Source organism: Microtus oregoni, unplaced genomic scaffold, assembly GCF_018167655.1.
Source record: "Microtus oregoni isolate MIOR12 unplaced genomic scaffold, Mior012 000107F_ref0000227, whole genome shotgun sequence".
Taxonomy (NCBI): domain Eukaryota; kingdom Metazoa; phylum Chordata; class Mammalia; order Rodentia; family Cricetidae; genus Microtus; species Microtus oregoni.
The window spans coordinates 2,238,228-2,263,184 of NW_024544725.1; the positions used below are offsets into that span (position 1 = coordinate 2,238,228).

Below are 24,957 nucleotides of genomic sequence, written 5' to 3' on the forward strand. Positions count from 1 at the left end.
CTGTAGATAATAACCCACTGTCTGATGTATAATTGCTAAGTGAGAGGCACACAAATTTGTGGGTTGAGAGATAGTAATTTAGAGGGCAGATTGATACTGTATCGATTTAGCAAAAATGGTAATAGTAGATTCAACATGGAGCCTTCAGCTCCCCAAACAGATTTATAGTATTTAGCATGTGTCTTCAACTGTGGAAAAGACCTTAAATACAATTAAAAGTGGTGCATTTACTCCATAACATCTGTGCCACTATCGCACACACACTGGCATATCTTGTCACACCTGTTATTTTTGTGATGATCCCCCCACAGCAGTTTACATAGTACATTCTGATACCATGAAACCTAACCATTCAAGGAAGCTTCCCAATCAGCATCAACTTGATTTTTCTATGTTGTGTGACAAAAGTATATAGTTCCTTCAATAATAAAGCCTTACCACCAAGTTCTGGTTGTCAGCAAAGTGTAATAGTGATAGCTTTCAGGGATTTATGGGTGACCTTTGACCAACAACCCGAGGGGAGGTGTTCCACACTTGGCTTGGCAACCTTTGGCTTTTAGAAACAGCATAATCCCATTTAGGGTAACTCCAACTAAACATTTACATAAATATTGTCTCTGTGTCTAAGTATGTACATATAAATATAGAATTTATAGCTTTTTCAAACATTCTATTTATTTGTCGATTTTTTATTGCGAAAAGAAGAAAAAAAACATAAACAAAAACAAGTTTCCCCCTCCTCCCAGCCTCCCATTTCCCTTCCCCTCCTCCCTTCCTTCTCCCCCTCCTCCCACTCTTCTCCCCCTCCCCCCACTCCTCTCCCCCTCCCTCTCCAGTCCACAGAGCAGTCCGGGTTCCCTGCCCTGTGTTAAGTCCTAGGTCCTCTCCGTCCATATCTAGGAAGGTGAACATCCAAACTGGCTAGGCTCCCACAAAGCCAGCACATTAAGTAGGATCAAAACCCCGTGCCATTGTCCTTGGTGTCTCATCAGCCCTCATTGTTCGCCATGTTCAGAGAGTCCGGTTTTATCCCATGCTTTTTCGGTCACAGTCCAGCTGGCCTTGGTGAGCTCCCCGTAGATCAGCTCCACTGTCTCAGTGGGTGGATGCACGCCTTGTGGTCCCGAATTCTTTGCTTATGTTCTCCCTCCATCTGCTCCTCCTTGGGACCTTGGGAGCTCAGTCCAGTGCTCCTGTGTGGGTCTCTGTCTCTTTCTCTATCCATCACCAGATGAAGATTCTATGATGATATGCAAGATATTCGTCAGTATTGCTCTAGGATAGGGTCATTTCAGGTTCCCAATCCACAGCTGCCCAAGGAACTAACTGGGAACCTCATCTTGGGCACTAGGGAGCCCCTCGAGGGTCAAGTCACTTGCCCACCCTAAAGTGGCTCCCTTAACTAAGAATTGTGGTTCTGTGCTCCCCTATCCACCTTTCCTTTATCCCAATTCTCCTGTTTCCCCAGGTCCCTCTCCTTCCGTTCTACCTTTTCTCTCCCCATCTCCCATTACCCCCATCCCACCCCCCCCCCAAGATCCCATTTTCTCCCCGGAAATTTGGTCTACTTCCCTTAGCCAAGAGGATAACTATATGTTTTTCCTTGGGTTCACCTTCTTACTTAGCTTCTTTAGGTTCACCTATTGTAGACTCTGTGGTCCTTATTTATGGCTAGAAACCAATTATGAGTGAGTACATCCCATGTTCATCTTTTTGGGTCTGGGATACCTCACTCAGGATAGTGTTTTCTATTTCCATCCATTTGGATGCAAAATTCGAGAAGTCATTGTTTTTTAACGCAGCGTAGTACTCTAGCGTGTATATATTCCATACTTTCTTCATAGATTCTTCCATTGAAGGGCATCTAGGTTGTTTCCAGGTTCTGGCTATTACAAATAATACTGCTATGAACATAGTTGAACAAATGCTTTTGTCATTTGATAGAGCATCTCTTGGGTATATTCCCAAGAGTGGTATTGCTGGGTCCAGGGGTAAGTTGATCCCGAATTTCCTGAGAAACCGAAACACCGACTTCGACAGTGGTTGCACAAGATTGCATTCCCACCAGCAATGGATGAGGGTACCCGTTCCTCCACAGCCTTTCCAGCAAAGGTTATCTTTGGTGTTTTTGACTTTAGCCATTCTGACAGGTGTAAGATGATTTCTCAAAGTTGTTTTGATTTGCATTTCCCTGATTGCTAAGGAAGGTGAGCATGACCTTAAGTGTCTTTTGGCCATTTGAACTTCTTCTGTTGAGAATTCTCTATTCAGTTCAGTGCCCCATTTTTTAATTGGGTTAATTAGCATTTTAAAGTCTAGTTTCTTGAGTTCTCTATATATTTTGGAGATCAGACCTTTGTCTGTTGCGGGGTTGGTGAAGATCTTCTCCCAGTCAGTAGGTTGCCTTTTTGTCTTAGTGACAGTGTCCTTTGCTTTACAGCAGCTTCTCAGTTTTAGTAGGTTCCATTTATTCAATGTTGCCCTTAATGTCTGTGCTTCTGGGGTTATACATAGGAAGCGATCTCCTGTGCCCATCTGTTGTAGGGTATTTCCCACTTTCTCTTCTATCAGGTTTAGTGTGTTAGGGCTGATATTGAGGTCTTTAATCCATTTGGACTTGAGTTTTGTGCACGGTGAGAGATATGGGTCTATTTTCATTCTTCTACAGGTTGACATCCAGTTGTGCCAGCACCATTTGTTGAAGATGCTTTCTTTCTTCCATTGTATACTTTTTGCTCCTTTATCAAAAATGAGGTGTTCATAGGTTTGTGGGATAAAATACGGGTCTTCTATACGATTCCATTGGTCGACTTCTCTGTTTTTTATGCCAGTACCACACTGTTTTCATTACTGTAGCTCTTTAATAGTGTTTGAAGTCAGGGATGGTAATGCCTCCAGAAGATCCTTTATTGTATAGGATTGTTTTGGCTATCCTGGGTTTTTTGTTTTTCCATATAAAGTTGATTATTGTCTTCTCCAGATCTGTGAAGAATTTTGATGGGATCTTGATGGGGATTGCATTGTATCTATAAATTGCCTTTGGTAGAATTGCCATTTTTACTATATTGATCCTCCCAATCCAAGAGCAAGGGAGGTCCATCCATTTATTTGTAACCTCTTCAATTTCTTTCTTCAATGCCTTAAAGTTCTTGTCAAATAGATCTTTCACTTCCTTGGTTAGATTTACTCCAAGATATTTTATGCTGTTTGTGACTATCGTGAATGGGGAAGCTTCTCTGATTTCCCTCTCTGCTTCCATATCCTTTGTGTATAAGAGGACGACTGATTTTTTGGAGTTGATCTTGTATTCTGCCACATTACTAAAGCTGTTTATTAGCTGTATAAGTTCTTTGGTGGAGTTTTAGGGGTCGCTTATGTACACTATCATATCATCTGCAAATAATGAAAGTTTAACTTCTTCCTTTCCAATTCGAATACCCTTGATCCCATTATGTTGTCTTATTGCTATTGCTAGAACTTCAAGCACTATATTGAAGAGGTATGGCGAGAGTGGACAGCCTTGCCGTGTTCCTGAGTTAAGCGGGATGGCTTTGAGTTTCTCTCCGTTTAATTTGATGTTAGCTGTCGGCTTGCTGTATATAGCTTTTATTATATTTAGGTATGACCCTTGTATCCCTAATCTCTCCAAGACTTTTAACATAAATGGATGTTGAATTTTGTCAAATGCTTTTTCAGCATCTAATGAAATGATCATATGGTTTTTTTCTTTCAGTTTATTTATATGCTGGATTACATTGATAGATTTTCGTATGTTGAACCAGCCCTGCATCTCAGGAATGAAGCCTACTTGATCATAATGGATAATTTTTCAGATGTGTTCTTGGATTCGATTTTCCAGTATTTTGTTGAGGATTTTTGCGTCGATATTCATGAGTGAGATTGGCCTGTAGTTCTCTTTCCTGGTTGAGTCTTTGACTGGTTTTGGTATCAGAGTAATTGTGGCTTCATAAAAGGAACTTGGTAATGACCCTTCTGTTTCTATATTGTGGAATACATTAAGGAGTATAGGTATTAGGTCTTCTTGGAAGTTCTGGTAGAATTCTGCATTGAAACCATCTGGTCCTGGGCTTTTTTTGGTAGGGAGGTTTTTGATAACAGCTTCTAATTCTTCGTGACTTACAGGTCTGTATAGATTGTTCACCTGGTCCTGGTTTAGTTTTGGTAAATGGTATTTATCTAAAAAAGCGTCCATTTCTTTTACATTTTCCAGTTTTATGGCATACAGGCTTTTGTATTAAGATCTAATGACTCTCTGAATTTCCTCTGTGTCTGTGGTTATGTCCCCCTTTTCATTTCTGATCTTATTAATTTGCGTGTTCTCTCTCTGTCGTTTGATTAGTTTGGATAGGGGTTTATCAATCTTGTTGATTTTCTCCAGGAACCAGCTTTTTGTTTCATTGATTCTTTGGATTGTTTTCTGTGTTTCTATTTTGTTGATTTCAGCCCTCAATTTGATTATTTCCAGTCTTCTACTCCTCCTAGGTGAGTCTGCTTCTTTTTTTTTCTAGAGTTTTCAAGTGGGCTGTTAAGTCTCCAATATGTGCTTTCTCTGTTTTCTTTAGGTGGGCACTTAGTGCTATGAACTTTCCTCTCAGGACTGCTTTCATAGTGTCCCATAAGTTCGAGTATGTTGTTTCTTTATTTTCATTCAATTCAAGGAAGACTTTAATTTCTTTCTTTATTTCTTCCTTAATCCAGGTATGGTTCAGTAGTTGACTGTTCAGTTTCCATGAGTTTGTAGGCTTTCTGGGGGTAGCATTGTTGTTGAATTCTAACTTTAATCCATGGTGATCTGATAAGACACAGGTGGTTACTAATGTTTTTTTGTAACTGTGTAAGTTAGCTTTGTTACCAAGTATGTGGTCAATTTTCGAGAAGGTTCCATGAGCTGCAGAGAAGAAGGTATATTCTTTCCTCTTTAGGTGGAATAATCTATAGATGTCTGTTACGTCCATTTGCTTCATTACCTCCATTAATTCTCTAATTTCTCTGTTAGGTTTCTGTCTGATTGACCTGTCCATTGGTGAGAGAGGAGTGTTGAAGTCTCCTACTATTAGTGTGTGTGGTTTGATGGCTGCATTGAGTTTTAGTAATGTTTCTTTTACGTACGTGGGTGCTTTTATATTAGGGGCATAGATATTCAGGATTGAGACTTCTTCCTGATGAATTGTTCCTGTTATGACTATAAAATGTCCCTCTCCATCTCTTCTGATTGATTTAAGTTTGATGTCAACTTTGTTAGAAATTAGTATGGCCACACCTGCTTGTTTCTTAGGTCCATTTGCTTGATAAGCCTTTTCCCAGCCCTTTACTCTGAGTAGGTGCCTGTCTTTGTGGTTGAGGTGTGTTTCTTGTAGACAGCAGAATGTTGGATCCTGTTTTCTTATCCAATCTCTTAGCCTGTGCCTTTTTATAGGTGCGTTGAGCCCATTGATATTAAGTGATATTAATGACCAGTGGTTGTTAACTCCGGTCACTTTTTTAGTAGTAGGGTTTGTGTGTTTTCCTTCTTTGATTTGCACTGGTGAAGAGTCTCTAGATATCTGAGTTATTGTGGTCATTGTTGGACTCCTTGGTTAGTGATTTTCCTTCTATTATTTTCTGTAAGGCTGGATTTGTGGCTACGTATTGTTTAAATTTGTTTTTATCCTGGAAAATTTTGTTTTCTCCATTTATACTGAATGAAAGTTTGGCTGGATATAGTAGTCTGGGCTTGCATCCGTGGTCTCTTAGTTTTTGGAGAACATCTATCCAGGACCTTCTGGCTTTCATGGTTTCCATAGAGAAGTCAGGTGTAAGTCTGATAGGTTTACCTTTATAAGTAACTTGGCCTTTTTCCTTTGCGGCTCTTAATATTCTTTCTTTATTCTGTATATTTTGTGTTTTGATTATTATATGGCGAGGGGATGTTTTCTTTTGATCCAGCCTATTTGGTGTTCTGTATGCTTCTTGAACCTTCATAGGTACATCTGTCTTCAGGTTGGCAAAGTTTTCTTCTATAATTTTATTAAGTATATTTTCTGTACCGTTGAGCTGCACTTCTTCTCCTTCTTCTACTCCAATTATTCTTAGGTTTGGTCTTTTTATTGTGTCCCATATTTCCTGAATGTTTTGTGATGAGAGTTTGTTGGACTTTCTGTTTTCTTTGATCAGAGTGTTATTTTCTCTATGTTATCCCCAGAATCTGAGATTCTTTCTTCTATCTCTTGTATTCTGCTGGTTATACTTGATTCTGTAGTCTCTATTCATTTACCTAGATTTTCCATGTCCAGCCGGCCCTCTGTTTGTGTTTTCTTCTTTGCCTCCATTTCAGTTTTCAAGTCATGAACTGTTTCCTTTATCTGCTTGATTGTTTTTCCTTGGTTTCCTAGGGTATCATTCACTGATTTACTCAATTCCTCGAACTTTCTGTTATACTTCTCATCCATTTCTATAAGAGCGTTTTTTATATGCTGTTTAAGGGTGTCAATCACTTTCATGAAGTCAGTTTTTTCTACTTCTTCTTGATTAAGCTGTTCATGTCCTCCTGTTGTGGGGTCACTGGCTTCTGGTGGTTTCCTGTTGTTTTTCACATTGTTGGGAGAATTCCTGCATTGGTGTCTGCCCATCTCTTCCTCCCAATACTCCCCTTTGGATCTTCTTTTACAGGATCAGGTCTTCTTGCCCACCGATGTACCTTCCCAGTGATGCCACTCCTCAGAGATGTTTCTCCACAATGATGTTTCACTCGGTGCCCAGATCGAAACTCCGCGCTGCTTGGTTAGCTCGCGAACAAAGGGCCCACCCCGCTCACTGCGGGCAGGCTATGGGAACAAAGGAGCTACCGGCCACCCCTTTGTCCTCCCGGTTCGGATTCGGTCCCAGCGCCCTAGCAGGCTGGGCAGGGAGGCGCTATGCCCCAAAGGAGGGAGGGAGGGAGGGAGACAGGGGGTGTGGGGATCTGGATGTAAGCTGAATGGGATAGGAAGAGAGAGGCGGTTTGGGCAGTATAGCCCCTGTAGGATGGCCAGGAAGTGTGGGCGGGCTGAGGTATGTTCCCAGCTGCCGCAGCACTCACTCACCACAATGATGTTTCACTTGGTGCCCAGATCGAAACTCCGTGCTGCTTGGTTAGCTCGCGAACAAAGGGCCCACCCTGCTCGCTGCGGGCAGGCTATGGGAACAAAGGAGCTACCGGCCACCCCTTTGTCCTCCCGGTTCGGATTCGGTCCCAGCGCCCTAGCAGGCTGGGCAGGGAGGCGCTATGCCAACATTCTATTTTTTAAGTCAGGGCCTCACTATGTATTGCTGGCTGGTGTAAAACTAACTCTATAGACCAGTTTAGCTGTAAATTCACGGACAGCAACAGCCTATCTCTGCCTCTCAAGTGCTGAATTAAAGGCATGTACCACCATGCCTGGCTCTTCAAACACTTTAATGTTAGTTATCCCATCTACAACTCTCTCCTTTGCCCTACTCTCCCATCCATTTCTGTACCTAAACTTCCATTACCCTTATCTCACACTTCACATAACCAGTGTTCTACTATTCCATTCTCTTCAGATATTTATTTTTCCTCCCCATGGTCTTTTTCCTAGTTTCCTAGATTCCACAAGTACTCCAAGGTAGGCATACAAATATAAAAAGTTGATGGTTATCGATAGAACACTCCCACTTTAAGTGGGTGGGTGATGTGAGATTCCCCTCTGTATTCTGTGAATACCATTGTTGAATAAATAAATAAACTGCCTTGGCCTGTTGATAGGGCAAAACTTAGGTAGGTGGGGAAAAGTAAACTCAATGCTAGGAGAAAGGAAGCAGAGTCAGAGAGAAGCCATGTAGCCCCACCAGAGCCATACAGAACTTTAGCTGGTAAGCCACAGCCACATGTTGATACACAGATTAATAGAAATGGGTTAAATTAAGGTGTAAGAGTTAGCCAATTAGAAGCGAGAGGTAATGGACCAAGCAGTGATTTAATTAATCAGTTTATGTTTGATTATTTTGGGGCTGAGCAGCCAGGAACCAACAAGTGGCCTCCTTGCAACAGGTAGGATGAAGATAAGAAACTAAGAAAGGTATTTAGAGATAAACAATGAACTAGAAAAAAATGCATAAGTAAAATAATGTTTTGGAAGTCAGAAAGAAGGGAGAGTGATGAAAGAAGGGAAAGTGATCAGCTGTATTAAATGTTGCTGATAGATTAAGTAAAATGAGGGCTTAAAATTAGCTTTAGCAACATGAAGTTGAGGATAAGAAATAAAATGTTATTTTAGAACAGAGTCAGAAACAGTTACAATACTAAATATTTGAAATATTTCTTTGTACTTAATTCTCACAGTGGTCTTGAGTAGCATATAAAATTCTTTGTTTCATATTGTCATTATGGAGTAAAATATTTTTGTAAAAATTCATTTATTAATTAATCTACTTGACACATGAATCCCTGTATTTATCACATAAAACATGACATTTTCAAGTATATATCCAGTATGACATGGTTAAATCTCGTTAATTATCATATGCATGACCTCACTTTTTTGATGAAAGCATAATAGCCACTGTCTTAGTACTTTTCAAGATGATAATATATAAATCATTAAATACATTCATCATGCTGTGAAAGCAACGATTTTTATTTAATTATAATTCTATATTTTGACCAAGAACTACTCAATATAATCCACATTTTAAAATCTCATTCACCAGAATCTTTACCAGAAATGTCAGTGTCACTTGAAGAATATATTACTGGCATCAATTTCCCTTACCATTCCATTTTACTTAACCCCATAGCACTTCTCAAAATTACTAATTTTGCTTATATTTTTCTACTTCTATCTGCTATATTGTAAGTTAATTGAGCATACTGGTCATTTTTCATTCAATTGTATATCACAAATATTAGAAATAATGTTTAGGACATAGTCCATATGTTTTGAATGAAGGAAATATTATTATAAAATAATTCATTTGTAATTCATTGCTAGGTTAAAGAATAATATATTCTCACCAAAGTCTTTCTAGGAAAAACACATGCAGATGGATATGATATATGGAAACTCTTCTTTGACCTCCTTAAATGTGTGACGTTTAATAATAAATATTAAATGCCACATCCTATAGGTAGATTAATACTGATTTGAAACTGGCTAATATATTTTCTTAAAAAATCATAGATCATCAGTGCTATAAAAGATTATAATAACCATCTAATAAGTTCCTTCATGTCAACCATACAGTAATATTTAATGTGTTGGAACAACGCAAAAGGCCACAAGTAACTTAGTTACTAATTACCTTTATTGGATAATAGGGTAATCTAATGCCAGTCCTTTAGGAGACAGTGAAGAAATCCCTAAAGACACTACCCCAGCAAACTCCTTCTTTAGTCACTCTTAGGGAGGCATAAAAAACCCCAACCTCCCGTCTTCACAAACCTGTAGACATATTTATGTGGGTGTATGTGGTGCCAGTTTTCAGTCTATGCACCAGAGGGCCATGTTCATGTTATTTGGCTGCATACCAAGACATAAAAATGCATGTAGTTCATAAATGAGTCACTTCTTTCTAAAAATAAATAAATAAATAGAAAGAGAAACTTAGGAGTCCTGGGAAAGATGGGGGCAGGCTTATTTTTCTGGCAGTCTAGTCTCTTCTCATGTTTCTTCTTCCATTTAATGTGGTACAGCAAATCAGTCTGATAACTTGTATTAAATAAGTGAGTGGGGAGGGACGTACACAGCCTGCCCTTAAAGAACTGGCAGTTTAGATGGAGTAGAACTCTTTTACAGAAGCAATAGAGCTAGAGTAGCCAAAGCAGAGCACAGGTAGGAACAGGGAGCTAAATGTATACAGTTTTGACAGCATTCTTAAGACAACTTTCTTATCTCCCTGTTCTCAAGTGCTAACTCCCTCATCTTCATTAGCTGTTGGTTAGAAAATCCTAAAACACTACACTTAATGTGTTCAAACCTGTAGGTTTAGAACATTTGCGCTAATGGGGAAATGGAATGATGTAATTTCTTAAGAAGGAACTTAAGGAGAAATTTCATGGTTGAGCTATAATGAAATGTCTGATTCACCAATATAAAGTACATTGTATTCCCCTGTTGTGTGAGATATTTATTTTATCTCTACCTAGATGTCAAAATTTCAGAGGCCAGTGGGGAGACGATTGGTACATGGGGGAGAAATGTGAACAACTCTGGAACACTTTGGACCTGATTTTAGTAGCAACATTGCCTGGAATAACACTGGCTTTAATTGTTGGTGTGGTAATCCAGATTATCCACTACTGTAAAGGAAAGCCAAAGAAGAATGAAGATCATCACAGGTAAAAGACTTCTAAATACTTTAGAGAAAAGTAGATAGTTTCTCATGCGATCAGCAAATGAATCAAGATATAATGAATGCCATTTATCATGCATGCAATGTGTATATTTTCTTTCCTATTTATCAATATTACAGTTCAAAGTCAAATTAACATTGCCAAATACACATATTTAATTTAGGATTTTGGTAGAGAAAAATTTAAAAGCCCTTCTCTAAATAAAAACCAAATGCAATTGGCAAAGTGTCCGATTTCAGGGTTTCTTTCCACTAAGGCAGTGTTTGTGTGCCCCATGCATTCCTCCCTGGTGATGTGGGAACAAATGATCAGACACTGCTGTGCTAGTCCATCCAACTCCCTTATGCCAGTAACAACATTCAAGACACCAAAAGATGAATCTAATAGCCTTGACTTCGATGAGACTCTGTCTTATTTAACTAATTGCACCTCCTTGGGCTTTAATTTCGTCATCTACAAAATAGCGATGATTATAATCAGACCTACTCACTTCACAGATGGTGAGGATAAGACTAAAAGCAGCAATCAGGTATTTTCTGTTTATTATGCATGGCAAGATGAGTTACAAATGTTGCACGCCTATGAATTCATTTTAGTCCTATTAACAACCCAATAAAATACTGATGAGACTACCAAGGCATAGAAAGATCAATTAACTTGGCCAAGTTTGTGGTCCAGAGTCTGGTTATTGGGCATAATTCCACGCTGTGCTAATGAAATCTGATTAACTAAAACAGTGTTAAAGCTGGTATGCCTTTATGCATAACCTTTATTTCTTTACATAAAACAAGCTCTATCATTTCGAGTTTTCAACTTCTGAATGAGAACTATGAAGTTGAAATATCAATGTATAATCTTATCAATTTTCTATCAATTAAAATTCCATCTACTTTACTTTTTCATTCCTCTGTGGCATGATAATGTTATCTTCCAAGCATTACAATGATTCTTTAAATATTATTTTTTAATGAGAACTAACTGGTACTGTTTGCCTCATATTGATAAGGACTGGTTTTCAATTTGTAACAAAATCAGTGATTTGAACTATCATAGGTATTTGTCTGTTGAAAGAGTAATATTAAACTCACCAATTATTTTATCATTTTAAATTTTGAATCTTTACTCCGTTATTTCATATTTTTAGGTGCTATATGGTGCATGTGTGAGTGTGTTCACATGGTTATCAACATTAGTGTTGCAAATTCAACTTAATATGAAGAATTTTATATTTTCAATTGATATAATCTTTAAACCCTTTAAGACACTAAAGAATCACCATAAGTAATATTTATGTAGGTCACTTTAAAAATAGTCTCTGTAATTTTCCTATCCCAATGTTCTGTTAGATTTATCATCTTTATTTGTTGTGAGGAGCTGCGGGCCGTTTCCTACGGCCCAGCTCCCACACGGCTAGCTTTACCCAAAATAATTACATGGAAACTGTATTCTTTTAAACACTGCTTGGCCCATTAGCTCTAGCCTCTCACTGGCTAACTCTCACATCTTGATTAACCCATTTGTAGTAATGAGTGTAGCACCACGAGGTGGTGGCTTACCAGGAGGAATCTTAACCTGCATCCATCTTGGAGAGGAGAGATATAGCATCTGCCTCACTTCCCTTCTTCCCAGCATTCTGTTCTGTCTACTCCGCCTACCTAATTTTCTGTCCTATCAAAGGCCAAGCAGTTTGTTTATTAATTAACCAATGAAAGCAACAGATAGACATTATGTTCTGTTAGATTTATCATCTTTATTTATGTGTATGTGTGTCTGTTTATGCAATGTGAGAGTAGATGCCCATAGACACTAGAAGAAGGCATCTTGATACCATGAAGCTAAAGATATAGACAGTTGTGAACTGCCAAATGTGAGTGCAGGAAACTGAATTTGGGTCCTTTTGAAGAGCAGTCAGCGATTTTAACCATTGAGTACTTAACTTTAGTCCTCTATTCCAAAGGTCTTGATCAATGGACATATATTCCAACTCTCTTTCTTCTATTGACTCTGTGACTTTGAGTAAACCAAAATTCACTGTTTTTTCACTTACACAAAGAAGAATATATGTCTTACTTCTTCACTAGTCTAAGATTTTAATGAAATAATTAATGATTATTATTGATAATGATAGATAAACCTGACGCTTTATTCTAACAAGATAGTAGTAGCCTTCATAGGGTTTGAACTCATTTCTGGGCTTTCTATATACTTAAGCTACTCTATTTTCTTTCACTTAATGTGATTTTAGTTTTGAGTTTCTTTTTATAGCTCTTTTATTATCTGGATTGGGAATTGATGAGATAATTCTGAATCTACTCTATAAAATCATTTAGCTTAGTGGAGAATGTTAAGATTATTGAGCTTAAGTAAGGTTCACACCTCTTACCCACAAATCACTAAGTAGGTAGTCTAGGAGAGTTTCCCTAAATTGCCTTAGCCTAAGTTACTTATTGTAAATTGAATTTAAAACACCTAACTAGCAGGCTTTATGTAACATTAATGAGACAATGAAATTCTTTGTGTAATATACTGCTTTCTAAAATTTACTTTCAATTGCATTGTAAGTAATGTAGATTAATGGTTGGATAGGAAAATGATATATAAATATGTATATATTAATATATGCAATAAAATGGTAGTGGTTGAATCAATGTGGGAGATATATGGATATTTGCTGAAATTCCTTTTTACAGCTCTATGCTTGAAAGTTTTTACAATGAAATGTTGTATAAAATCAGATAAAGTAAGGCACGTTAATCATGAATGAAATTAGATAGATTGTATGTTTTATCAATTCTTTTTCTTGACTACAGTCTTAAAATGTGAATATTCATTGTGTATTATAAAAACATTTATTAAGACATTTGTATAACCAGTCATGCATAATTGAATTGTGTTTTCGTTTTTATGTGCCAGAGAAAAGAGAAATATGCCAGAACTTCGACCTTGCCATAATTCTGCATATGGTTTTGATACTGACAGGAATCTTCCTCAGTCTAATCAAGGCGAGGTAAACACTGAATCGCATTGGTCAAAGAAACTAAGTTTTCAGAAGACATCAAAGACAGAAATGCCATAGAGAACAAAAGTAGAGCCTATAAGTGTTAAAAGTAAATGTCATTAAAAGATATAATTTCAAAATTATGATGGGTTTGTTACCACCTAGGCCTGCAGCAGTGACACTGGCAATGCTCTCTACCTCTTCTTGCCATTATTTCCTTACAGGTAAAATCAAGATAAAACAGATAGCAAAGACAGGCTTGGAGAAAACTAAAACACAAAACAAAAAGTAAACAAAAGTTGCCAGAGGAGTTCAAGGAAGATATGAGTAAAAAGAAATTTGCTCTAGATAATAAATCTTATATCTAGCAATATATTTCCAATTGGACCGATCATTTAAAAAAAGTCATGTGTAGATCTTGGAGAATCAATGTATTTTAGGAGTAGCTCTGAATAAGAAAATAAAAGGGACCTTGCTGTCACATTAGACCACAAGTATAAGAGGCATCAGAAATGTTGTTGTTCAAACAAACCATAAAGTGCCACAGTTGTGGTTTGAAAGAAAATGCCCCCCAAAGGAGTGGCGCTATTGAGAGATGTGACCTTGTCGGAATAGGCATGGTCTTATTGAAGAAAGTGCCTCACTGTGGGGCAGGCTTTGAGGTATCTTTTCTCAAGCTTGACTCACTGTGACACTCAACTTGCTGCTGCCTTCTGGCCAAAATAGTCAACACCATCATGATAATATTGGACTGAACCTCTGAAACTGTAAGCCATCACCTCAATTACATGCTTTCTTTGTAAGAGTTGCTGTGGTCCTGGTGTCTATTCACAGCAGTTTAAAAAAAAAAAACCTAGCTAAGAGAGCCACAAAATCTTTTTGTTGTTTTTTTGTCTTCTAAAATGCAAGTAGCAAACATTAAAAGTAAGAACTGTACTTTTCTGAAAATAAATAACATGAAACTCAGTATACTTCTATAGATGTGGCTAAATAGGTACCATCTTAATATCAAGGCCAGTTAAACATCAAAATATTAAAGGTTAATGTAAACATTTATTGATTTAAAGATTTGTGGCAAGTTATTTTCTACCTAAAATCAAATATATTATATATTTTCCCTTTAAAAATAGCAGCATTAAAGATTTGTTCCAAACCATCTGTCAAAAAATATTAAACTACTCTGGATGAATATCCTAATGTAAATATTGTTCATATATCCAAAATGGTGTTCCCTAAAACTACCAAATAGATTGTAGCTGACTGTTTTTCTCTTGAAGTGAGCGTTTGTTTTGTAGAAAGAAACTATGAATTAGAAAATCTAGCATACAGAAAGCACTTTTCCATTTCTAGCAGTTCATTTATTCTTTTTTTTCAAAGTTCAGTGAGTTTAATAAATACAATCCTGTGGTTGCTACCTCAACATAATAAACATTTCCATCACACTGAAACGTTCTCCCAAAGTCCATTATAGTTGACCCACCGTCCTCAAAGCAGATAAGCACTGCTTTGATTTCTCTTGTTGTTGATTAGATTGGCTTTTTTAAAAAAAAATTTATTGAAACAACAAGTTTCCGCCTCCTCCCAGCCTTCCGTTTCCCTCCCCCTCCTCCCACCCTTCTAGCCCTCCCCCCACTCCTCTCCCCCTCCCTCTCCAGTCCAAAGAGCAGTCAGGGTTCCCTGCCCTGTGGTAAGTCCTAGGTCCTCCCCCCTCCGTCCATATCTAGGAAGGTGAACATCCAAACTAGCTCGGCTACCACAAAGCCAGCACATTACGTAGGTTCAAAACCCCGTGCCATTGTCCTTGGCTTCTCATCAGCCCTCATTGTTCGCCATGCTCAGAGAGTCCAGTTTTATCCCATGCTTTTTCATTCACAGTCCAGCTGGCCTTGGTGAGCTCCCAATAGATCAGCCCCACTGTCTCAGTGGGTGGGTGCACCCCTCGTGGTCCTGACTTTCTTGCTCATGTTCTCCCTCCTTCTGCTCCTCATTGGGACCTTGGGAGCTCAGTCCAGTGCTCCAGTGTGGGTCTCTGTCTCTATCTCCATCCATTTCCAGATGAAGGTTCTATGGTGATATGCAAGATATTCGTCAGTATTGCTATAGGATAGGGTCATTTCAGGTTCCCTATCCTCAGCTGCCCAAGGAACTAACTGGGGACATCGCTTTGGGCACTTGGGAGGCTCTCTAGGTTCAAGTCTCTTGCCAACCCTAAGGTGGCTCCCTTTACTAAAATATGTGCTTCCCTGCTCCTCTATCCAACCTTCCTTAATCCCAATCATCCTGTTTCCCCAAGTTCCCCCCATCCTCCCCTTCTCACTTTTCTCTCCTCATCTCCCCTTACCCCCATCGCACCCCACCCCCAAGATCCCAATTTTTTGCCCGGCAATTTTGTCTACTTCCCATAGCCAGGAGGATAACTATATGTTTTTCTTTGGGTTCACCTTCTTATTTAGCTTCTTTAGGATCACAAATTATAGACTCTGTGACCCTTATTTATGGCTAGAAACCAATTATGAGTGAGTACATCCCATGTTCATCTTTTTGGGTCTGGGTTACCTCACTCAGGATAGTGTTTTCTATTTCCATCCATTTGCATGCAAAATTCGAGAAGTCATTTTTTTTACCTCAGAGTAGTACTCTAATGTGTATATATTCCACACTTTCTTCATCCATTCTTCCATTGAAGGGCATCTAGGTTGTTTCCAGGTTCTGGCTATTACAAATAATGCTGCTATGAACATAGTTGAACAAATGCTTTTGTCATATGATAGGGCAACTCTTGGGTATATGCCCAAGAGTGGTATTGATGGGTCCAGGGGTAGGTTGATCCCGAATTTCCTGAGAAACTGCCACACTGATTTCCAAAGTGGTTGCACAAGTTTGCATTCCCACCAGCAATGGATGAGTGTACCCCTTACTCCACAACCTCTCCAGCAAAGGCTATCATTGGTGTTTTTGATTTTAGCCATTCTGACAGGTGTAAGATGATATCTCAAAGTTGTTTTGATTTGCATTTCCCTGATCGCTAAGGAGGTTGAGCATGACCTTAAGTGTCTTTACACCCACAGTGATGTCTGTCACCTCTCTACTTTCCAAATCTCTGTGTTTTCATTTTCTCTACTCCTGTCTCATCTTTTAGAAAATGCCGTGTATACTGAGTATGGGTAAAACTTATGAGAAAGAGCCCATGAAATGTTTTTCAGCTAGGCTGTATTCATTACATCCTCTTCTCCCTTTCCTTTTCTCGATTTTTCTGTAGACAAATGCTTGCTATTGTTATTATTATTTCTATCTAAATATTTATATTCTTTTTGTTTTTTTGTTTGTTTGTTTGTTTGTTTTTGTTTTTTGTTTTTTTTTTTTTGGTTTTTCGAGACAGGGTTTCTCTGTGGTTTTGGAGCCTGTCCTGGAACTAGCTCTTGTAGACCAGGCTGGTCTCGAACTCACAAAGATCCGCCTGCCTCTGCCTCCCAAGTGCTGGGATTAAAGGCGTGTGCCACCACCGCCCGGCAATATTTATATTCTTAAGTGTTGTAAATATTTCCTTAACTGGAGAAGCCATAGATGATCCATCATGTCCCAATCTAGCACATTCATCTTTTAAAAATTGTTTTCCAGTCTGGAGACTTTGTAAAATAGAAACTGACTACATCAATTAGTTACTTAACAAAGAACTGGAAAACTTTCATAGACCTATGCTGTTTAGAAAAATGTCTAGATGCACTACACTCTAAATGTGTGTTTAAAACAGCACTTTTGATAAATTCTGGCTTTTCAGATGCTAAATGTCAAATTGTTTCCACTCAATTAAGTGTGGTTTTCCATTGCTAATTTCTTCATTCAGCTAGAGAACACATAAACAAACAACAGAGTGTGAGTTAATCCTTGAATTGTACATGTTAAGCATTTTCTAATTGACTTAACAATTAGATTTTAAAAAGTAGTGGTAAGATTTTGTACTTTTTAGCTCTTCTTCACCTAACCCCACCCACACCTTTGCATTTAGCACAAAATAGGTTTCAAAGTTCTTTTAATCGCAGCATGAGCATATACTTAGAAAAAGCAATATATTCTAAACTTTTGACAGCAAAAGTGTGTATGCTGTATAATTTAGTCCTACAGAAATTCACCACTGAGTTTGCTGGTTATTTTTGACTTTTCTTCTGAACATAAATAATTAAAAAAAATAACTTGCTTTTTAAAATAAGCTTACTTGCTGGAGTCTTTGCTACAGAATAAACACGGGTGAATCATTTTCATATATGAAAGTGCACAGTAGCTATATTGGGGCATTTCACACTTATTAGAGTTTCAAAAATAAATATATTTTGATGATGAAAAAACAAATACTGATATAACTGGAAAATTAAACCACAAAATAGTAGCAGCACATCAGGAGAAATGTCCTCCCCCAAAAGAGAATACTTTAACAATTAGATTTTCCAAATTTGGTAGTGATATTCACAAAACATACTCAGTTGCCAATTTTGTTATATTTATAAATTAAATAAATTCAAAATAAGATAATATATAAAATATATAATTAAGATACTCTCTATAATATATGCCCCCCCGCGCCCGTGCGCACACACACACATACACTCACACATATATATGGCACTATTATTATGACTTACTTTCTCCTTAGCAGTTATTATCATTTTTCAGAAAGTTAAGTAAACCCCCTCCATTATAAACAGTTCTATAAAAAATTTAATGAACTCATGATCACTACTGCATTTTTAATGTACAACATCTCTGCATATATTTGACATCAAGTAGGTTATTAGCTATCATTTTATTGATATATAGGTAACTAAAACTTTATCTTCTGTCATTTACCTAATTAATTTCTAAAGAAAATATATTATGTAAATCAGCAAGGCAAAATGGTCCCTTTGCCATGATAGCTTCTTAATCTTTCTCCCTTTCTTGAGACAGAGTCTCACTGTGTAGTCTTGAATGGCCTCAAGTTTATGGCAAACCTCCTGTCTCTGGCTCCCAAATGTTGGAATAAGGAGTAGTGCTTCATTATTTTACTCTAAAAAGGCATTCTAGCAATGTTAAAGAACCTCATTTATTGAAAAGAGAATATTATTCTTTAAATCTTTCCCCTTGTGGTTTTTAGGTCAATAGGGAAGCTGGAAAAATCTTAGTGAATTTGTCTAAAACTTCAACCTTGTGCTCTTGTGAAAAGCAAACTGTCTTACAGTCTTAAGCTTATATCCATAGCAGAAAACAACAATTAGCCAAATAGTGTGTTATCCTTATATCCATTTTTATTTAAAACTTTCTATTTTGTACAAAGCTGGGCTTTGTGCATTGAAGATTATCAAGAATTTCCCCATAAAAGCAACAATCCAGGAACTCAGCAGGTAAGGTAGTTAAGGACACTAGCACCATCTTTTGGTGATATGAGAGAACCAAGCCTCTAATAAGTTGGCCTCTGACTTCCACACACTCCTATAGCATGTCCCTCCACACAAATAAGCAAGTACATTTAATTCAAAAGAAAATTAGAAGTACGGCAAAGTAGGTTTCGAAAAGAACATTATATTGGGATTCTATTGTAAAATGCAAAACCTGCTAAAGGCAAACCTTTGTAAGATAAAACTTCATTTAAATTAAGGTATTACTAGACATGGTTATGCATGGTTTTTATCCCAGCATTTAGGCAAATGTTACTCTTTAAGTTTGAGGCCTATCTTGTCTACAAAGGAAGTCACAGGACAGCCAGGGCTACAAAAGTAAGAACTTGTCTCAAAAATGTGTTTAATCAATGAATAGTATTTAAGATAAAATGAAAGAATTTACCTCTTGTTAGAGGCCAAGGCAGAGGATTATTCGTAATTACAATGTATTTAAGTCTCTTAGCATTACCTGTTATAACCCCTAAAACCAAGCAAATTCATCTGTACATAAATGAATTCATTAGTAAATGACTAACCACCATGCATTTTAAATTGATTCATATATAGCATCAAATATTTTCAGTTTATGTGGATGATTTTGTCACCAAAGAGAGGGATTTAAGAAAAATCTTCTATCACTGGGAATTTAACTGAGAGATACTAATAGATTAAAAATACTCATGGTGTTGATTAATACATACAAGGCACTAATAACAAGAGGTTCAAATATGAGACTTAGAATAAATTAAGGTCCTCATTTATCTGTTACTGTATTATAATCACAAGAAAAGACAGAACATTGCTTAAAGGCATCATGGTGATCTAATTAGAAAGAAACATTTTTTTGTTGTTGATTGCTGTAGTAAGGAGCCACGTTGAGGTGACATCTGTCATAAACCACATGCTGGAGTGACATATGTAAGAGTCAGTTGCGACAGAGCTTGCATGTTCCAAAGAAGGGAGGTGAGGATTAGAATTATTAAGTAAAAGGAATAGGGATTTGAGAGAAATAAAAGACAGAAACCTATAATAGCACTGGGAGGGAGATTCAGAGAATACTGAATATGCCTGCATTTATTTTCCACAAAGGGGAAAGGGGTGGCAACAGACTTCATTAACATGATATAAGGAATAGACCATGTATACTGCAGGCAATCACTCCCAGGAACCTCCTGCCAATCCTCTTGAAAGAACAGGAATAGATTTGAATTCTCTGATCTTTGGTGAAGGAGAAGTGGATCCCCCTGTATACTCAAAATACTAATCAACCACACTGTAAGTCACGATCTCATTTGTAGTCACACCTGTTGTCAACAACTTTGAGAGAGCAAGAATAAGCTCAAACTCTGTGAACTTTAGTCAAGGTGGAATAGACTCACATCTGTGGGACCTGGCAGATTACATTTGTAATCTCATAAGATTAAATCCATGGAGAAGCTTAAAGCTTAATTGTGAACATTTTATTGTAGCATCAACACATTATTTAAATCCCATACTTTCAATAATGTCATTGAAATATGGTTAATGAGTACAAAATTGGGATGTGAAACATCACCCAAATATTTTCATGTTTACAAAATCTTCCCCTTTCAAGGCCTCTATTCAAAGAATAAGAAGTATATGACTCTTTTGAAATCAGTCTGACTACAGGGTAAGGTCAGTTCAGACACTCTCTCCTCTATTGCTTAGGGCCTCAGCTGTGTTTGTCCCTGGGGATTCTTGGGAATTTTTCTAGAGCCAGGTTTCTTGATAACTCCATAATGGCTCCCTCAATCAAGATATCTCTTTCCTTGCACTAATATCTGTCCTTCCTCCATCTCGACCATCCCATTCCCTCAAGTTCTCCTCCACCCCCCTTCTTCCCCCTACCTTCCACCCCTCACTCCCAGATTTTTGTCTGATTTCAATTTCCAGGTGGGTCTATATATGATTTTTTTTGGGTTCACTTTTTTACTTAGTTTCTCTAGGATCCTGAGTTATAGGCTCATTGACCTTTTATATGACTAGTATCTACTTATGAGTGAGTACATACCATATTTGTTTTTTGGATCTGGGTTACTTCACTCAGGATGATGTTTTCTAATTCCATCCATTTGCATGCAAAAGTCAAGATGTTATTATTTTTTACTGCTGAGTAGTACTCTAATGTGTAGATGTGCCACACTTTCTTTATCCATTCTTCAGTTGAGGGGCATCTGGGTTGTTTCCAGGTCCTGGATATTACAAATAATGCTGTTATGAACATAGTTGAACAAATGCTCTGGTAGTATGATTGAGTATCTTTTGGATATATTCCCAAGAGTGGAATTGCTGGATCCTGAGGTGGGTTGATTCACAGTTTTCTGAGGAACTGCCACACTGCTTTCCAAAGTGGTTGCACAAGTTTGCATTCCCACCAGCAATGGATGAGTGTTCCACTTGCTCCACAACCTCTCCAGCAAAGGCTATCATTGGTGTTTTTGACTTTAGCCATTCTGACAGGTGTAAGATGGTATCTCAAAGTTGTTTTGAATTGCATTTCCCTGATAGCTAAGGACGAAGAACACGTTCTTAAGTATCTTTTGGCTATTTGAAATTCTTCTGATGAGAATTCTCTGTTTAGTTCAGTACACCACATTTTAAATGGGTTATTTAGAATTTTAATGTCTAATTTCTTGAGTTCTTCATATATTTTGGAGGTCAGTCCTTTGTTCCATATGGGGTTGGTGAAGATTTTTTCCGTACATTAGGCTGCCTTTTTGTCTTATTGACTGTGTTCTTTGCTTTATAGAAGCTTCTCAGTTTCAGGAGGTCCTGCTTATTTATTGATGCTCTTATTGTCTGTGCTACTGGGGTTATACGTAAGAGTAGTTGGTCTTTAGGTCCTGCCTCAACTTAATGCGCCAACCTTTGTTGACTCCTCAAGGGAGGCCTTACCCTTTCTAAGAAGTGCATGAGGGTGGTTGGTGGGGTGGAAGGGGCAGTAGGAGGGGATGAGGTAGGCCTTACTGTGGTTGGTATGTAAAATGAATAAAAATAATATAAACCCCCCCCCAAAAGAATGATGGCACTATATAAAGGAGTCATATAACTAATCTAGTGAAAAACATTCTTCTTTGCCTTCAGTCTTTGCTCACAGATAATCTATGACCAAAACATGGCCTGCATTTTGATCATATATATTAATAAGGCTGAAAATTTGGAAATCAACAATGATAGAAACACCTGTAAAAGAGTCTTCCAAATAGTCCTTAATTTGAATATGCTTTGCTGTTTTATAGCCTGTGAGATATGAACATTGTTTGTCAGTATTTAGTGACTGATACTAATTAACTTTCTTGACAAGTTGATCTTTTTATCTATCTGATTAATATGCTGACCCAATCTTTGTATCTGCCCCTCATAAACTTTTGTCTTAGGTGGTTTTTGAAAGTTCAGCTTGAAGAAAACTTGGGGCAGTGTCCCTGAGTGTTTGGACATCAAATTCTTAATATCATCCAAGGAAAGGCCAGTGTGTTAGACAGCAAAGCAGTTGTCCATCCTGGAGTGAGAGCCTCTAAAACCCAGGGACACCTAGGTATTCAACTGGTTCACTAGCTCTAGCTCCATGTTCATTATTTGAGTAGGTACTTTACATAATGTGTTAGAGATGCTGTCTGTCAATAATTCATGAAGTTCTGAAGACTCTTGGGAAATGATTTGGTATTATATAATGCTTTTCCCAAACATTATAAGCTAGAATACCCCAAGTCTGGCCAGTCTTTTTTGTTGTTAGTTTTTGTTTTGTTTTGTTTTTCATTACAGGATTTCTCTGTGTAGCACTGGCTATCCGTGAACTTTCTCTGTAGACCAGGCTGGCCTCAAACTCATAGATCCATCTGCCTCTGCCTCCCAAGTGCTAGATTAAAGGTGTGTGCCACCACTGCCAGGCTAAGTCTGGTTAGTCTTACATACTGTGTTCATACTAGACAACTAAAGCCACTCGGGAGGACCCATGTCTCCTCAGTTACATAATTTGAAAATCACCTACAAACTTTTTAGCAGTTAAACAAACATAGTAACGAAGAACATACTCTTCCAGGGTAGCAGGATGTATTTGTCAACCTTTTGGTTTCACTAATTGTTACTATATGTTGATATATATGTGTGCCATAACAATTAGTGAAAAGAGAGAGTGTGAATATTAGAGAGAACGGCATATAAGATGATTTGGAAGGAAGAAAGGGAAGAGAGAAGTGCTGTAACTAAATTGTAGTCTTAAAAATTAAAAGAAAAAACAATGAAGTGGTTTTTGCATTACAAACTTATTTTATATTCTTTTTAATTTTTAAAATAAAAAATATTTAAAATATATTCTTCTCTCATATAATACACACTGACTGCAGTTTCCCCTCCCTCTACTCCTCCAAGCCTCCTCCAGCTCCCTTCTCCCAGAAATCCACCCCCCTCACGGTTTCCTCTTCAGAAAAGTGCAGGCTTCAACGGGAAATAAGGTGTATTTTCACCTTAAACAAATAGAAACACCTCTGAAATTCAGTAGATGAAAGTTTCTGCTTATACCAGTAGATGGCAGTAGTTAACCTTCACATATCTACCTTTCTCAAGTTTGAGGAAAAGCCTATGTGAAAATTTGTTTTCCTTTGCCAATGATACAGACAGTGTTTGTGATAAAGTGAACCTTTAATTGTGTAAATATTCTTTTCAAGTAGTTTTAGCAAAGGTGAGATTGCCACTGAGTCATCTTTTTGTCAAGCCTGACTACTTGAATTTGAATCCTGACACCCACACTAAAGGAGAGAACTGACTCCTCCGAAGTTTTCCTCTGACCTCCGCTGTGTGTCATGGCATACACACCTTCGCCACCACCCCCACGCACAGAGAGATGTACACACACGCACACACAGAGATGCACACATAATATAAGTAAATAAGTAAAGTGGTTTCAATGTATAAAAATATTTCTCGTTAGTAAATATTTTCAAAATCACATTTTTCTAAAATTCATAAAACTTTCTCCCACTATTACTAAATAATAATTCAACAGATAGTAAAATGTTGGCTTAGTGGGAGGAAATCAGGCTAACAAGAGGCTTTTAGTAGAAGGTTCAGAAACCTGCTTTGAGGATTTGTGTAAGACAGTGCAATATATACAGGTTGTTTCTCTTAATTAACAAAATCAGCATCTTCATATTGACTCAGAGGCTGAGGTGGTATGGAGGGGACCTTGAGAATTTCAGGGCTTCATTTCCAACATTGTTTTTACTGAGTTCTGAAAACAGTTTTTATTTTTGAGGCAGGAAAAACAGTCTTACCCAATATGTGGTTTAAACATTTTAAAAGTGTTGAAGGTTATAATAGGAGGAATCTAAATTTTGTGTGTTTGTGATATTCATGTGTGCTAGTACAGGTATGTGCAAGTGTGCATGAGTGAGTGTACATGTGTATCTGCAGCGTTCAGAGGACAATAGCTGGCTAGTCTTCCTTATGCATTATATACCTTGTTTTGTATAGATGAGTTCTCTCATTTTCTAGCAAGCCTCAGAGGTCAGCCTGCCTTTTCCTCCCCAGACTAGGATGACATGTGTGTCACCATGTCAGGTTTTGCTTCATGTGTGGTTTTGGGACAAAATCAAGGTTTTTTTCTTTATCATCCAAGCACTTTACTGGCAATATCACCTGAGATCAAGGATGTAGTTTTTAATTGATTTAATTTGTGTGTATGAGTGTTTTGCATGTACATGTGTATCTGCATGCCTTGTGTGCCTGGTAACTGTGGAGGTTTGTAGCCAGATTTTCTTGTCAGACTTTCTCTTTCTGACCGCCAGCTCACAAAAAATAACACAGAGAATTATTATTAATTATGAAACCTTGACCTTTAACTTAGGCTTGTTCCCAACTAGCTCTTATAACTTAATTAGTGTATTTTATACTAATCCTATTTTGCTATATAGGGTTTTAATTTCTCTTTCATTCTGTATGTCCAATTCACCCATGTCTTTCTGGTGTCTCCCTCATGAATAGATTCCTTCTGCATTTCTTTCTCTTCCAGGAAGTCCTACCTATTCTCTCCTGTCTAGCTTTTGGTCATTCAGCTCTTTATTAAACCAATCAAAGGGCACATTAACAGAGACACATCTTCACGGTGTACAAAAAGATCCCACAAAAGAGATCAGAAAGGGATGTTGAATTCCCTGGATCATATACTGGTTTTCATAAAT

At 37.7% G+C, this 24,957-nt stretch overlaps 1 protein-coding gene across 2 annotated transcripts in view; it reads left to right on the plus strand.

Annotated features, from left to right (window-relative positions):
* LOC121443459 overlaps window positions 1–24,957 on the plus strand; it is a 68,428-nt gene that overhangs the window by 16,715 nt on the left and 26,756 nt on the right. The window contains exons 3-5 of one of the 2 annotated variants that reach the window (XM_041645211.1): window positions 10,145–10,336; window positions 13,265–13,378; window positions 20,099–20,108. In XM_041645211.1, coding sequence (XP_041501145.1) covers window positions 10,145–10,336; window positions 13,265–13,378; window positions 20,099–20,108 — 316 coding nt within the window. The remainder of the gene's footprint in view (window positions 1–10,144; window positions 10,337–13,264; window positions 13,379–20,098; window positions 20,109–24,957) is intronic. The other variant, XM_041645212.1, reaches the window with a different exon arrangement.